The following is a 17,056-nucleotide window of genomic DNA, read 5'->3' as shown; positions in this document are numbered from 1 at the left end:
AATGTTGGTAGCTCGGCTGAGGCAGCGGGAGGTGGAAATGTCCGTCGGGGAGGGGGGAGAGGGGCAGCCTGTGCTGTCTTTGCCACTCTCAGGAGCCTCTCCTTGTCTGTAACGGTGCAGCTGCCGTACCATGCTGGGATGCAGACATGTCAGCAGGTTCCCGACGGATGAGCGGTAGAAGGTCAGCAGCAGGTTGGAGTCGAGGTTGTACTTCTTGAGGACTCTCAGGAAGTGCAGCCGCCGCTGAGCCTTCTTAGTGATGACCCTGTAGTGCCTTCCTAAATGGGGCAGGTCAAAGCCAGGGTGAGAGCTACCCTTGATAATGTTGGTAGCTGTGCTGAGGCAGCGGGAGGTTTAAATGTCCGTCGGGAAGGGGGGAGAGCGCAACCTGTGCTGTCTTTGCCACTCTCAGGAGCCTCTCCTTGTCTGTAACGGTGCAGCTGCCGTACCATGCTGGGATGCAGACATGTCAGCAGGTTCCCGACGGATGAGCGGTAGAAGGTCAGCAGCAGGTTGGAGTCGAGGTTGTACTTCTTGAGGACTCTCAGGAAGTGCAGCCGCCGCTGAGCCTTCTTAGTGATGACCCTGTAGTGCCTTCCTAAATGGGGCAGGTCAAAGCCAGGGTGAGAGCTACCCTTGATAATGTTGGTAGCTGTGCTGAGGCAGCGGGAGGTTTAAATGTCCGTCGGGAAGGGGGGAGAGCGCAACCTGTGCTGTCTTTGCCACTCTCAGGAGCCTCTCCTTGTCTGTAACGGTGCAGCTGCCGTACCATGCTGGGATGCAGACATGTCAGCAGGTTCCCGACGGATGAGCGGTAGAAGGTCAGCAGCAGGTTGGAGTCCAGGTTGTACTTCTTGAGGACTCTCAAGAAGTGCAGCCGCTACTGAGCCTTCTTAGTGTTCTCTGACCAGGAGATGTTGTCAGAGATAAGGACGCCAAGAGACTGGAAGGTGTGGACCCTTTCCACACACTCGCCCTTGATGTAGAGAGGGGCTAGGTCAGTGCTGTTTCCTGAAGTCGATGACTATCTCGTTGGTTTTCTTGGTGTTCAGAGCAAGGTTGTTCTCTGAGCACCAGTCTGCCGACTTCCGGACCTCCTTTCTGTAGGCTCCTTCGTCCCCCTTCGAGATGAGTCCCACCATCGTAGTGTCGTCCGCGAACTTCAGTATGAGGTTGTTGTTGTGGGTCGGACTGCAGTCGTAAGTGTGGAGGCAGTACAGGAGAGGGCTCAGCACACAGCCCTGTTGGGAGCCTGTATTCAACATGCGGGTGGAGGAGAGGTAGGGCCGAGTTGCACAGTCTGGGGCCGGTTGCAGAGAAAGTCCTTAATCCAAGCTCAAGTGAAGGGGGGCGAGAGTGTTCAGTTTTGTAATGAGGATGTCCGGTATTATTGTATTAAAGGCAGAACTGTAATCCACAAAGAGCATCCGGACGTAACTCTGCTGTTGCTCCCGGCGGTGGAGAGCAAAGTGGAGAGCTACAGTGATAGCATCCTCAGTGGATCTGTTGGCCCCATATGCGAACTACTAGGGGGAGATAGTCCTTGATGTGCTGTAGAACACGGGTTTGAAGCACTTCATGATTACCGGGGTGAGGGCCACCGGCCGGTAATGGGAGACTTCTTCGGCACCGGTATTATTGTTGCTGATTTCAGGCAGGATGGGATGACTGCCTGGGCCAGGGAGAGATCGAAGATCCTGGTAAAGTTGGAGGTGAGCTGGTGGGTGCATGCTCTGAGCACCCTGCCAGGAAGTCCGTCTGGGCCAGCAGCAACCCTGGGGTTCACTGTCAGGAGCCTGGAGAGCCTGGGGGCAGGGCTGGAACAGATGAGTGCTGCTGTGGTGTCTTGAAGCGAGCAAAGAAGCTATGTGGTTCCTGTGCTTGCGGCGCACTCAGGTCTGCTGTTGATTCATCACTGCCTCTGAAGTTGGTGTATGCCCCGCCAGATCTTTCTTGAGGTGTTGTTGGACAGGTGGGACTCTATACTCATCCTGCGGTCCGCCTTAGCTTTTTTAATTTCCTTTCTTCAGGCCAGCTCGAGCAACCCTGTACAGAGCTCTGTCACCTGACCTGAGAGCAGCGCCGCGGGCCCTGGCGAGTGAACGGACCTGGCTGGTCATCCAGAGTTTCTGGTTAGGGAAAACCCGGATGATTTTATATCCGGTCACATTCCCAATGCAGAACTCGATATAGTCAAGTGCCGTTCCTGTGTGAGTCTCCAGATCCTGGTGTTCAATCAAGTCCCAGTCTGTACAGCTGAAAGAGTCCTGTAGGTCGGACAGGGCATTTTCAGGCCGGGTTGTAATTGTCTTTAAGGTGGGTCTGACTGTTTCTGTGGGGGGATGGTCTGATTGGTCGAGACGGGGGAGGGCTGTGGCTTTGAATGCGCGCTTGATATTGGTGTAAACCTGAGCTAGAGTGTTCGCTCCCCTAGTAGCACACTCTACATTTTGGTAAAACTTTGGCAGTACAGTCTTTAAGTTGGCCTTATTAAAGTCCCCGGCGATACTGTGGGATGTAAACAGCCGTGAGGATCACGGTTGGTAAAAAAAGGCCGGCATCTTAGACATGTACTCGAGGTCCAGGGAACAGTGTTGGTCTATGATCGTCCCGTTGTTACACCAGTTCCCATGGACGTAAACACAGAGACCCCCTACTCTGCTCTTGGAACAAATGGAAAAGTTTGGGTAAATGTTGACCAGGTGGGGGCGCCAGCGAAAAAATGTTAGCATGGCAAAGGTAGCGGGTGGCGGTGTTATTTCCATATTTGGTTGCAAGGGAACCTGTGAACGACTCTTGCCGTCGTCGTGCGGGTTCCACGGACCATCAAGGAAGGACATGTTTGAGCAGGTTTTACTCTTGTTTATTTTTCAATAAACCCCAGTGTAGGTCAGGTCACTTTTCAGTTCCTTCCTCCACTGCTCGTTCGCCGGTCGCTTTTCAGCCGCCGCCGTCGTCGTCTGCTCTCTGTCGCTCTTGCTCTTCAGGCACTGCTGCGGGCTCTCCTCCTCCTTCTGCCTGGTTCTCTCTTCCTTCAACCCTTTTATACGCTGAGAGGAGATACGTTAATTGTCTCCCGGTGTGCGAGTCACGCACCTGATCTCGCTTGTGGCGTGGCTACCGGCGCGCCCCGCCTCTCCGCTCGGTCGTCGTCTCCGCCTCCTTGCCGCCATCTTGGGCCGGGCTCCAGCGTGGCCTGCCCCACTGCTCGTTCGCCGGCTTCGCCTCTCCACAAAATTGTTCCAAATAATACCTCCCAACACCCCGGGTGTCCTGCATTGTGAGGGGAAGTCAATGATGAACAAACACAGAAGTGCACTTAGCCAAAACAACACACCCTGATGAGGATTGGTACAGTCCACTAAGCAGCTGACGGTGTTTGGTACAGTCCACTAAGCTGCAGCTTCTACAAAGGTAGCTAACAGAACCTCTCAGAGAAAGTTTAGTGTTCGCCGGTATGGAGGCTTTGATTTCATCCAGGCAGTGAGACAGCAGCAGAATCACAACAAAGTGGACTTGGGTGTACTCGTTAGGATGTTTCCTCTCTAAAACGAAGCACACGCTTTGCCAAGTCACCTCCTTTAAGGGTGGGGGCGACCCCAAACCCCAAACCCCAAACCTTTTGCCTCCAAAGTTCAAAATGTGTCAATAGTCTGCCTGTGGTGGGCGTGGCCTGCGCACCTGCAGCGGAGCGGGGTGTGGCAGGACCGGCTTCGAGGTTGGCGACAGGTGAGTGGATGACACAGCTGAAAGTGTTTGTCTAATCACCTGTCGCTCTGTTAAAGGCAGAAATCGGGAATGTGAAATGTGACAGACTCTTTCTGTCGTCGGACGGGTTCAATGGACCACCCAGGAAGGACATGGCTTTTGAGCAGGTTTGACTCTTATTTTTCAATAAAGGCAGTCTTTTGCGCCGTCGTCGCTCACACTGCTCGCTCTCTGTCTCTCGCTTTCCGATCAGCTCTTTAGTCGGCCGCGTCTCCGTCTCTCGTGTCTCGCTCGCTCTTGCTTCTCGGTCACTGTTGCCGACTCTCCAACTCCTTCAGCCCCGATCTCTCCGCCTTCTCCCCTTTTATACACTGCGAGGAGATATGTTGATTATCTGCCGGTGCGCGATCCACGCACCTGACTTAGATTTCGGCGGCGTCGTTCCCTGCATGCCCCGCCTCCTTGCCGCCATCTTGGGCAGGGTTCCAGCATGCCCTGCCCCGCCGTCGGCCCGTCTGCTCCGCCTCTCCACCAACCATTTTTGGGCGTCCCGCCTCGTACCGCCGTGTATGACTATACACTTTATTGCCAAAAGTATTTGGCCGCCGATCCACATGTTGAGAACCAGGTGTCCTAGTCACTTGGCCCGGTGTATAAAATCAAGCTGTCAGTCCAGTCGTGGATTTGCCATCTGGCAATCTGATGCACCAGTCTGGGTTTGGAGGTTGCCAGGAGAACGGTACATACCGAGTGTGAAATTTGGTGGAGGAGGAATTATGGTGTGGGGTTGTTTTTCAGGAGTTGGACTTGGCCCATTTAGTTCCAGTGAAAGGAACTTTGAATGCTCCAGGAGGCCAAAACATTTTGGACAATTCCATGCTCCCAACCTTGTGGGAACAGTTTGGAGCAGGGCCCCTTTATCTTCCAACCTGAATGTGCACCGTCGCACAAAGCACGGTCCATAAAGACATGGATGACAGAGTCTGAACTTGACTGGCCTGCACAGAGTCCTGACCTGAACCTGTTTTTTTTCAACATAAATAAGTACTGTAATTCTTTTGTGCATTTTTAAAAAAGAAAAAAGAAAAACAGCACCACTATTTTTATTGCAAAATTCTGGCGACAGAGATGCTACTATTTTACAGTAAAATCGACGTTACCTGTTTTTACAGTGCATTACTGTAAATGGGAAAATAGTACCTCTGTTATTTTAATAGTAACCTTTCCTGGTTTTTCATAAAAATCTAGTGTGTGTGTGTGTGTGTGTGTGTGTGTGTGTGTGTGTGTGTGTGTGTGTGTGTACATATATATATATATATATATGTGTATATATATATCTATATATATATATGTGTGTTTTTATATGCATACAGTATATATGTGTTTATATATATATGTATGTGTATATATGTATGTATGTATACATATGTGTATACATGTATATATGTGTGTATATGTATTTGTATGTATATGTATGTATGTGTGTGTATATATGTATGTGTGTACATATATGTATGTGTGTATGTATATGTATGTATATATATGTACATATATATGTATGTATATATATGTACATATATATGTATGTACTGTATGTATATATAAATATATGTATGTATGTATACATATGTGTATACATGTATGTATGTGTGTATATGTATTTGTATGTGTATATATGTATGTGTGTATATATATGTATGTTTATATATATATATATATATATATGTATATATATGTATGTATGTATGTATATATAAATAAATATATGTATGTATATATGTGTGAATATGTATTTGTATGTGTATGTATGTATGTATGTGTGTACATATATGTATGTGTGTATATATATGTATGTATGTATGTATAAATATGTCTATACATGTATATATGTGTGTATATATATGTGTATATGTATTTGTATGTATATGTACACTACCGTTCAAAAGTTTGGGGTCACCCAAACAATTTGGTGTTTTCCATGAAAAGTCACTTATTTACCACCATATGTTGTGAAATTAATAGAAAATAGAGTCAACACATTGACAAGGTTAGAAATAATGATTTGTATTTGAAATAAGATTTTTTTTACATCAAACTTTGCTTTTGTCAAAGAATCCTCCATTTGCAGCAATTACAGCATTGCAGACCTTTGGCATTCTCGCTGTTAATTTGTTGAGGTAATCTGGAGAAATTGCACCCCACGCTTCTAGAAGCAGCTCCCACAAGTTGGATTGGTTGGATGGCCACTTCTTGCGTACCATACGGTCAAGCTGCTCCCACAACAGCTCAATGGGGTGCAGATCTGGTGACTGCGCTGGCCACTCCATTACCGATAGAATACCAGCTGCCTGCTTCTTCTCTAAATAGTTCTTGCACAATTTGGAGGTGTGTTTTGGGTCATTATTCTGTTGTAAGATGAAATTGGATCCAATCAAGCGCTGTCCACTGGGTATGCCATGGCATTGCAAAATGGAGTGATAGCCTTCCTTATTCAGAATCCGTTTTACCCTCTACAAATCTCCCACCTTACCAGCACCAAAGCAACCCCAGACCATCACATTACCTCCACTATGCTTAACAGATGGCGTTAGGCATTCTTCCAGCATCTTTTCAGTTGTTCTGCGTCTCACAAACGTTCTTCTTTCAATCAATCAATCAATCAATGTTTATTTATATAGCCCCAAATCACAAATGTCTCAAAGGACTGCACAAATCCTTACGACTACAACATCCTCGGAAGAACCCACAAAAGGGCAAGGAAAACTCACACCCAGTGGGCAGGGAGAATTCACATCCAGTGGGACGCCAGTGACAATGCTGACTATGAGAAACCTTGGAGAGGACCTCAGATGTGGGCAACCCCCCCCCCTCTAGGGGACCGAAAGCAATGGATGTCGAGCGGGTCTAACATGATACTGTGAAAGTTCAATCCATAGTGGCTCCAAGACAGCAGTGAGAGTCCCGTCCACAGGAAACCATCTCAAGCGGATCAGCAGCGTAGAGATGTCCCCAACCGATACAGGCGAGCGGTCCATCCTGGGTCCCGGCGAGCGGTCCATCCTGGGTCTCGACTCTGGACAGTCAGTACTTCATCCATGGTCATCGGACCGGACCCCCTCCACAAGGGAGGGGGGGACATAGGAGAAAGAAAAGAAGCGGCAGATCAACTGGTCTAAAAAGGAGGTCTATTTAAAGGCTAGAGTATACAGATGAGTTTTAAGATGAGACTTAAATGCTTCTACTGAGGTAGCATCTCGAACTGTTACCGGGAGGGCATTCCAGAGTACTGGAGCCCGAACGGAAAACGCTCTATAGCCCGCAGACTTTTTTTGGGCTCTAGGAATCACTAATAAGCCGGAGTCTTTTGAACGCAGATTTCTTGCCGGGACATATGGTACAATACAATCGGCAAGATAGGCTGGAGCTAGACCGTGTAGTATTTTATACGTAAGTAGTAAAACCTTAAAGTCACATCTTAAGTGCACAGGAAGCCAGTGCAGGTGAGCCAGTACAGGTATATATGTATGTATATATGTATATAAAGGTATATACAGTACAGGTGTAATGTGATCAAACTTTCTTGTTCTTGTCAAAAGTCTAGCAGCCGCATTTTGTACCAACTGTAATCTTTTAATGCTAGACATGGGGAGACCCGAAAATAATACGTTACAGTAATCGAGACGAGACGTAACAAACGCATGGATAATGATCTCGGCGTCTTTAGTGGACAAAATGGAGCGAATTTTAGCGATATTACGGAGATGAAAGAAGGCCGTTTTAGTAACGCTTTTAATGTGTGACTCAAAGGAGAGAGTTGGGTCGAAGATAATACCCAGATTTTTTACAGAGTCACCTTGTTTTATTATTTGGTTGTCAAATGTTAAAGTTGTATTATTAAATAGAGGTCGGTGTCTAGCAGGACCGATAATCAGCATTTCCGTTTTTTTGGCATTAAGTTGCAAAAAGTTAGCGGACATCCATTGTTTAATTTCATTAAGACACGCTTCCAACTGACTACAGTCCGGCGTGTTGGTCAGCTTTAGGGGCATGTAGAGTTGGGTGTCATCAGCATAACAGTGAAAGCTAATACCGTATTTGCGTATGACGTCACCTAGCGGCAGCATGTAGATGCTGAAGAGTACAGGGCCAAGGACCGAACCCTGGGGAACTCCACACGTTACCTTCTTTGTGATCCAAACACCTCAAACTTGGATTAATCCGTCCACAACACTTGTTTCCAGTCTTCCTCTGGCTAATGTCTGTCTTCTTTTGCCCATCTTAATATTTTTCTTTTATTGGCCAGTCTCAGATATGGCTTTTTCTTTGCCACTCTGCTCTGAAGCCCAGAATCCTGCAGCCGCCTCTTCACTGTAGATGTTGACACTGGTGTTTTGCGGGTACTGTTTAATGAAGAAGCCAGTTGGGGACCTGTGAGGCGTCTGTTTCTCAAACTAGAGACTCTAATGTACTTATCTTCTTGCTCAGTTGTGCAACGCGGCCTCCCACTTCTTTTTCTACTCTGGTTAGAGCCTGTTTGTGCTGTCCTCTGAAGGGAGTAGTACACACCGTTGTAGGAAATCTTCAATTTCTTAGCAATTTCTCACATGGAATAGCCTTAATTTCTAAAAACAAGAATAGACTGTCGCGTTTCAGATGAAAGTTCTCTCTTTCTGGCCATTTTGAGCATTTAATTGACCCCACAAATGTGATGCTCAAGAAACTGAATCTGCTCACAGGAAGGTCAGTTTTGTAGCTTCTGTAACGAGCTAAACTGTTTTCAGATATGTGAACATGATTGCACAAGGGATTTCTAATCATCAATTAGCCTTCTGAGTCAATGAGCAAACACATTGTACCATTAGAACACTGCAGTGATAGTTGCTGGAAATGGGCCTCTATACACCTATGTAGATATTGCACCAAAAACCAGACATTTGCAGCTAGAATAGTCATTTATCACATTAGCAATGTATAGAGTGTATTTCTTTAAAGTTAAGACTTGTTTAAAGTTATCGTCATTGAAAAGTACAGTGCTTTTCCTTCAAAAATAAGGACATTTCAATGTGACCCCAAAGTTTTGAACGGTAGTGTATGTATGTATGTATGTATGTGTATATATGTATGTGTGTACATATATGTATGTGTGTATATATATGTATGTATATATATGTATGTATGTATATATAAATATATGTATGTATGTATACATATGTGTATACATGTATATGTGTGTATATGTATTTGTATGTATATGTATGTATGTATGTGTATATATGTATGTGTGTACATATATGTATGTGTGTATATATATGTATGTATATATATATGTACATATATATGTATGTATGTATATATAAATATATATATGTACATATATATGTATGTATGTATATATAAATATATGTATGTGTATATATGTATGTATGTATAAATATGTCTATACATGTATATATGTGTGTATATATGTATATATGTGTGTATATGTATTTGTATGTATATGTATGTATTTGTATGTATATGTATGTATGTGTATATATGTATGTGTGTACATATATGTATGTGTGTATATATAAATATATATATGTACATATATATGTATGTATGTATATATAAATATATGTATGTGTATATATGTATGTATGTATAAATATGTCTATACATGTATATATGTGTGTATATATGTATATATGTGTGTATATGTATTTGTATGTATATGTATGTATTTGTATGTATATGTATGTATGTGTATATATGTATGTGTGTACATATATGTATGTGTGTATATATATGTATGTATATATATATATGTATATATGTATGTATGTATGTATATATGAATATATGTATGTATACATATGTGTATACATGTATATGTGTGTATATGTATTTGTATGTATATGTATGTATGTATGTGTATATATGTATGTGTGTACATATATGTATGTGTGTATATATATGTATGTATATATATATGTACATATATATGTATGTATGTATATATAAATATATATATATGTACATTTATATGTATGTATGTATATATAAATATATGTATGTGTATATATGTATGTATGTATAAATATGTCTATACATGTATATATGTGTGTATATATGTATATATGTGTGTATATGTATTTGTATGTATATGTATGTATTTGTATGTATATGTATGTATGTGTATATATGTATGTGTGTACATATATGTATGTGTGTATATATATGTATGTATATATATATGTATATATGTATGTATGTATGTATATATGAATATATGTATGTATGTATACATATGTGTATACATGTATATATGTGTGTATATGTGTTTGTATGTATATGTATGTATGTATACTGTATATGTGTATATATGTATGTGTGTATATATATGTATGTATATATATGTATATATATGTATGTATGTATATATAAATATATGTATGTATGTATGTATACATATGTGTATACATGTATATATGTGTGTATTTGTATGTATGTATGTATGTGTATATATGTATGTGTGTAAATATATGTATGTGTATATATAAATATGTATGCATGTATATATGAGTCCTTGAGTACTACTATGAGTATTTATTTAAAAATAAAATCATTTTCCCACCTGCCGCTGGCGTCATGGGCGTGAGGAAGTGATGTCACAGGCTAGACGATGTGACGTGACGTGAAGTAATCACAGGTGTTTTAACGTAAACGCCGCCGCTGGTCCCTCCTGATTGTGGTGTTTGCTCAAGGTCCAGTCGGCAGTTTTGATGTGCGGTTGGGGGGGTGATGGGGTGGGGGGGGTTGGATGTTCGCTCAATGTGTCGTGTCAAAGATTGTTAGTCAAATAACGTGCATCCCTTTGTCTTTGATGAAGCCACCGCAGGAAGTACATCTTTACATGACAAACACCGCCAACAGGCCACTGCCGTCGTCGCAAATTACTCCTCATCGACGACGTTGTTGTGCTGGCAGCTGATGGGGGTGTATAAAGGGCGGGGGGGAGGGCACAGGTGCATCACAGGATGCTGTGAGAGCCTAAAAGATGAATTAGCAAACATTTTTATTCCCCCAATTGCTTACAACAGCACTCAGGGCCTACTTAATGGTGTTTTTTAACATTACATAATCCAGACACTTAGGCCTTCATTATTCATTTCTTTTACCAAAAACCGTAATAGCTCGTTTTTTTTATTTTTTAATTATGGTAATGGTCGGGTTTTTCATTACAAAGGAAAATGAAATCATTTGAAAAAACTAAACAGATTTCATTGGACATAGAAAAAAGGATGCAAGCTGTAGTACTTCAGCACCAAAAACATCAAAACCTTTTTTTTTCACTGAAAAAATCTATTTAAATTTGAAAATAGATTTAACACATTAATGAATAAATGAAATGAATGTGGATATTTTCATTTAATTACAGATATTTTTTAATAAAAAAAAAAAATTAAACGAAAAAAACGAATCGCAGATTGAAAAAAAAATGAAACAGATTAAATAAGGAGGTAGAAAAGTATGCACACTAGTACTTCATCACAAAAAACGTTTTTTTTTTCATCAAGAAATAGATTTCAAATTATTATTTTTATTTAAAATATATTATTTGAATTAATAAAATAAATGTCAATAAAAAAACGTTTAAATTAAAATAAAAAAACTTGTTTTCAATAGAAAGAAACGTTTGAAAAAAATAAACAAATTACACTACATTTTGAGGTGAGATTATTGCAATTTACCATATTTTTTTTTGCATTTTACTTTAAAAAAAATCTACTAATAAAAATTGGTGTAATAATAGTATTGACTGTGGGGCCAAACATGACTGCCATGTGGCCCTCAGTGGAAAGCACTTTGACACCTTGGATTAGATGCGGAGCTGCTTCTTCCTCACTTTGAGGGTTTTTCCTAAAGCTTGCTTAAATTTAAAAAAAAAAAGGCAGCTCAGGTGCCAAAATTTTACTGTAAAATTACAATTTTTTTTTATTTACGGTAAAAAAACAAATGTACATTTTGCAGTAAAATGTTCGCAACTAAACTGCCTTTTTTTTTTTTACCATAAAAGCAGAAGTACTGTTTTTCCATCTACAGTAATATACACTACATTTTGTGGTGAAATTATTGCAATTTACCATTTTTTGGGGGGGATTTTAATTTTTTTTTTTAAATCTACTAAAAAATTTTTTTTAATAATAGTTTTCACTGTTAGATGCGGCCCTCTGGGGCCAAACATGACTGCCATGTGGCCCTCAGTGAAAAGCACTTTGACACCTTGGATTAGATGCAGAGCTGCTTCTTCCTCACTTTGGAGGTTTTTCCTAAAGCTTGCTTAAATTTAAAAAAAATGGCAGCTCAGGTGCCAACATTTTACTGTAAAATTGCATTTTTTTTTTACTTACGGTCAAAAAACAAATGTACGTTTTGCAGCAAAATTTTGGCAACTAAACTGCCTTTTTTTTTTTTACCATAAAGACAGCAGTGCTGTTTTTCCATCTACAGTAATATACACTACATTTTGTGGTGAGGTTATTGCAATTTACCATTTTTTGGGGGGGGGATTTTAATTTTAAAAAAAAAAATCTACTAAAAAAAATGTTTTAATAATAGTTTTCACTGTTAGAATTGGGCCTCTGGGGCCAAACATGACTGCCATGTGGCCCTCAGTGAAAAGCACTTTGACACCTTGGATTAGATGCAGAGCAGCTTCTTCCTCACTTTGGGGGTTTTTCCTAAAGCTTGCTTGAATAAAAAAAAAAATGGCAGCTCAGGTGCCAACATTTTACTGTAAAATTGCATTTTTTTTTTTAACTTACGGTCAAAAAACAAATGTACGTTTTGCAGCAAAATTTTGGCAACCAAACTGCCTTTTTTTTTTTTTACCATAAAAACAGCAGTGCTGTTTTTCCATTTACAGTAATATACACTACATTTTGTGGTTTGGTTATTGCAATTTACCATTTTTTGGGGGGGATTTTAATTTTTTTTTTTAAATCTACTAAAAAATTTTTTTTAATAATAGTTTTCACTGTTAGATGCGGCCCTCTGGGGCCAAACATGACTGCCATGTGGCCCTCAGTGAAAAGCACTTTGACACCTTGGATTAGATGCAGAGCTGCTTCTTCCTCACTTTGGAGGTTTTTCCTAAAGCTTGCTTAAATTTAAAAAAAAAAGGCAGCTCAGGTGCCAACATTTTACTGTAAAATTGCATTTTTTTTTTACTTACGGTCAAAAAACAAATGTACGTTTTGCAGCAAAATTTTGGCAACTAAACTGCCTTTTTTTTTTTTTACCATAAAGACAGCAGTGCTGTTTTTCCATCTACAGTAATATACACTACATTTTGTGGTGAGGTTATTGCAATTTACCATTTTTTGGGGGGGGGATTTTAATTTTTTAAAAAAAAATCTACTAAAAAAAATGTTTTAATAATAGTTTTCACTGTTAGAATTGGGCCTCTGGGGCCAAACATGACTGCCATGTGGCCCTCAGTGAAAAGCACTTTGACACCTTGGATTAGATGCAGAGCAGCTTCTTCCTCACTTTGGGGTTTTTTCCTAAAGCTTGCTTAAATAAAAAAAAAAATGGCAGCTCAGGTGCCAACATTTTACTGTAAAATTGCATTTTTTTTTTTAACTTACGGTCAAAAAACAAATGTACGTTTTGCAGCAAAATTTTGGCAACCAAACTGCCTTTTTTTTTTTTTTACCATAAAAACAGCAGTGCTGTTTTTTCCATTTACAGTAATATACACTACATTTTGTGGTTTGGTTATTGCAATTTACCATTTTTTGGGGGGGATTTTTTTTTTTTTTTTAAATCTACTAAAAAAAAATTTTTTAATAATAGTTTTCACTGTTAGAAGCGGCCCTCTGGGGCCAAACATGACTGCCATGTGGCCCTCAGTGAAAAGCACTTTGACACCTTGGATTAGATGCAGAGCTGCTTCTTCCTCACTTTGGAGGTTTTTCCTAAAGCTTGCTTAAATTAAAAAAAAAAAAAAAATGGCAGCTCAGGTGCCAACATTTTACTGTAAAATTGCATTTTTTTAACTCCCGATCAAAAAACAAATGTACATTTTGCAGTAAAATTTTGGCAACTAAACTGCCTTTTTTTTTTTTTTTTTACCATAAAAATAGCAGTGCTGTTTTTCCATCTACAGTAATATACACTACATTTTGTGGTGAGGTTATTGCAATTTACCATTTTTTGGGGGGGATTTTAATTAAAAAAAAAAAATACACAAAAAAAAATTTTTTAATAATAGTTTTCACTGTTAGAAGCGGCCCTCTGGGGCCAAACATGACTGCCATGTGGCCCTCAGTGAAAAGCACTTTGACACCTCTGGATTAGATGCAGAGCTGCTTCTTCCTCACTTTGAGGGTTTTTCCTAAAGCTTGCTTAAATAAAATAAAAAAATTAAATGGCAGCTCAGGTTGCAAAATTTTACTGTAAAATTGCCTTTTTTTTATTTACGGTAAAAAAAAACAAATGTACATTTTGCAGTAAAATGTTGGCAACTAAACTGCCTTTTTTTTTTTTTACCATAAAAACAGCAGTAACTGTTTCTACATTTACAGTAATATACACTACATTTTGTGGTGAAATTATTGCAATTTAACATATTTTTTTGCATTTTACTTTAAAAAAATGTACTAATAAAAATGATTTAATAATAGTTTTCACTGTTAGACGCGGCCCCTCTGGGGCCAAACATGACTGCCATGTGGCCCTCAGTGAAAAGCACTTTGACACCTTGGATTAGATGCAGAGCTGCTTCTTCCTCACTTTGGGGTTTTTCCTAAAGCTTGCTTAAAAAAAAAAGGACTCCTCCACCCTAGTGATTGAAATGCAAAGTTAACAGTTTTAGCGGAGGCCCCCCCAAGGCTGGCATAGTCGCTCCTAATCTTTTCTAATGTGTCAGAAGGCTTTCTTGAGAGTCCTCGCTGAAATTTCACGCCAAAGTTGTTTGCAAAGTCGCTGTGAATTAGAGCCCCGGATGAGGGTTCACTTCGGTGAAGGGCTGAGGGGGAACTTTGTGTGTGTGTGTGTGTGTGTGTGTGTGTTTTTGTATTTCTAGCCTTCTTGAGACATGAAGAAGGAAAAGTATCTTGCATATGAGGAGGTGTGAAGAAGTGATGACATAAATGATGGTCCCAATGACATTGCATCTAATAGACAATGTCTCATCTCTGTGTGTTGCTTTTAAAAGTGCTCCCCCTCTGGTCAACATATGAAATAACAAGTGTGTGTAAGAAATTGAAGTGCGCCCTCTTTGGCCAAAATGCTTTTATTTTTTTTTTAAATGATATAAATATGTATATAGAGACATACTGTAATAATTTGAAGTAAATAACGATGATTAAAAAACAATTACAAACAAAAAAAATTACTATAAGTAGTCTTTTTCTCACAATGTGTCGACTTTCTTCCTTTAAAATTGGGAACAATTTCTCATATTCTTTCCGTTTCTGTAATATTGCAATATTTTCTCATAAAATTATTACTTTTTAATGCAAAATGGTGACGTATAAAATTCCGACTTTAATCACAATATTTCCAATTTTTTGTAGAATAGTGACATTTTTTAAGTAAATTGATGACCTTTGCCCTAATTTGCAGGGTAAATTCCGATTATTATTATAATTTTGCCAACATTTAAGTTTTCTCATAAAATTGTACTTTTGTCGAGTAAAATGACTCTTTTCATAAAATTGCCAACATTTTTAAATGACTGGAAATAAATTAACCGACATGTTAAAAACTAACTTACACATTTTTTATTATATTCATTTCAAATATATATTATAAATGATTAATGATTAATTAATGTTTGGCAATTTTTTTGTTGTTCATAGTAAAATAGTGACTTTTTTAAAAAAGTAATTGAAGATTTTGCATAGTTTTACCAATTAAATTCCGATTATTGTTATAATATTGCCAACATTTAAGTTTTCTCATAAAATTGTGACTTGTGTCAAAAAAATTATGACTCTTTTCATAAAATTGCCAACATTTTAAGTGACTGGAATAAATTAACTGCTGAATATTACAAGTTAAAAACTAAATTATAATTTTTTATTATATTCATTTCAAATATATGATATTATAAATGATTAATGATTTATTAATGATTGACAATTTTTTGTTGTCATGTAAAATAGTGACTTTTTAAAAAAATAATTGAAGATTTTGCCATAGTTTTACCAATTAAATTCCGATTATTGTTATAATATTGCCAACATTTAAGTTTTCTCATAAAATTGTGACTTGTGTCAAAAAAATTATGACTCTTTTCATAAAATTGCCAACATTTTAAGTGACTGGAAATAAATTAACTGCTGAATATTACAAGTTAAAAACTAAATTATAATTTTTTACTATATTCATTTCAAATATATGATATTATAAATGATTAATGATTTATTAATGATTGACAATTTTTTTGTTGTTCATGTAAAATAGTGACTTTTTTAAAAAAAAAATTGAAGATTTTGCCATAGTTTTACCAATTAAATTCCGATTATTGTTATAATATTGCAACATTTAAGTTTTTCCTCATAAAATTGTGACTTGTGTCAAAAAAATTATGACTCTTTTCATAAAATTGCCAACATTTTAAGTGACTGGAAATAAATTAACTGCTGAATATTACAAGTTAAAAACTAAATTATAATTTTTTATTATATTCATTTCAAATATATGATATTATAAATGATTAATGATTTATTAATGATTGACAATTTTTTTTTTGTTCATGTAAAAAAGCGAATTTTTTAAAGAATAATTGAAAATTTGGCCATAGTTTTACCAATTAAATTCCGATTATTGTTATGATATTGCCAACATTTAAGTTTTCTCATAAATTGTGAATTTTGTCGAGTAAAATGACGACTCTTTTCATAAAATTGCCAACATTTCTATTATATTCATTTCAAATATATGAAATTATAAATGATACATTTTTAATTAATGATTGCCAATTTTTTTGTAGTTCATGTAAAAGAGTGACATTTTTTTCAGTAAAATTATGACTTTTGTCATCATTTTGCCAAGTAAATTCCGATTATTATTACAATATTGGCAACATTTAATTATTTTTAAGTGACCAAAGATAAATCAACTGCTGAATATTACAAGTTAAAAACTAAGTTACTAATGTTTGATTATATTCATTCAAATATATGATATTATAAATGATTAATGATTAATTAATGAGCAATTTTTTTGCTGTTCATATAAAATAGTGACTCTTTTCAGTAAAATTATGACTTTAGTCATCATTTTGCCAAGTAAATTCCAATTATTATTACAATATTGCCAACATTTAATTATTTTAATATTTTTAAGTGACTAG

The 17,056-nt window shown here is 38.2% G+C and overlaps 1 protein-coding gene across 11 annotated transcripts in view; it reads left to right on the top strand.

Annotated features, from left to right (window-relative positions):
* The window catches only part of lpp (LIM domain containing preferred translocation partner in lipoma), a 515,529-nt gene that overhangs the window by 328,947 nt on the left and 169,526 nt on the right, over positions 1–17,056 (top strand). For 10 of the 11 annotated variants that reach the window (XR_009804541.1, XR_009804542.1, XM_061888695.1 and 7 more), the window contains one exon: positions 3,786–3,875. The exons of the other annotated variant lie outside the window; for it this stretch is intronic. Coding sequence is in view for 8 of the 10 variants with exons in the window: in XM_061888695.1 (XP_061744679.1) it covers positions 3,786–3,875 (90 nt within the window). In the remaining 2 variants the exon portion in view is untranslated. The remainder of the gene's footprint in view (positions 1–3,785; positions 3,876–17,056) is intronic. 11 annotated transcript variants of the gene reach the window in all.

This window comes from Nerophis ophidion, linkage group LG26 (genome assembly GCF_033978795.1).
Source record: "Nerophis ophidion isolate RoL-2023_Sa linkage group LG26, RoL_Noph_v1.0, whole genome shotgun sequence".
NCBI classification, from domain to species: Eukaryota; Metazoa; Chordata; class Actinopteri; order Syngnathiformes; family Syngnathidae; genus Nerophis; species Nerophis ophidion.
This window is presented reverse-complemented; position numbering and strand designations above follow the sequence as displayed.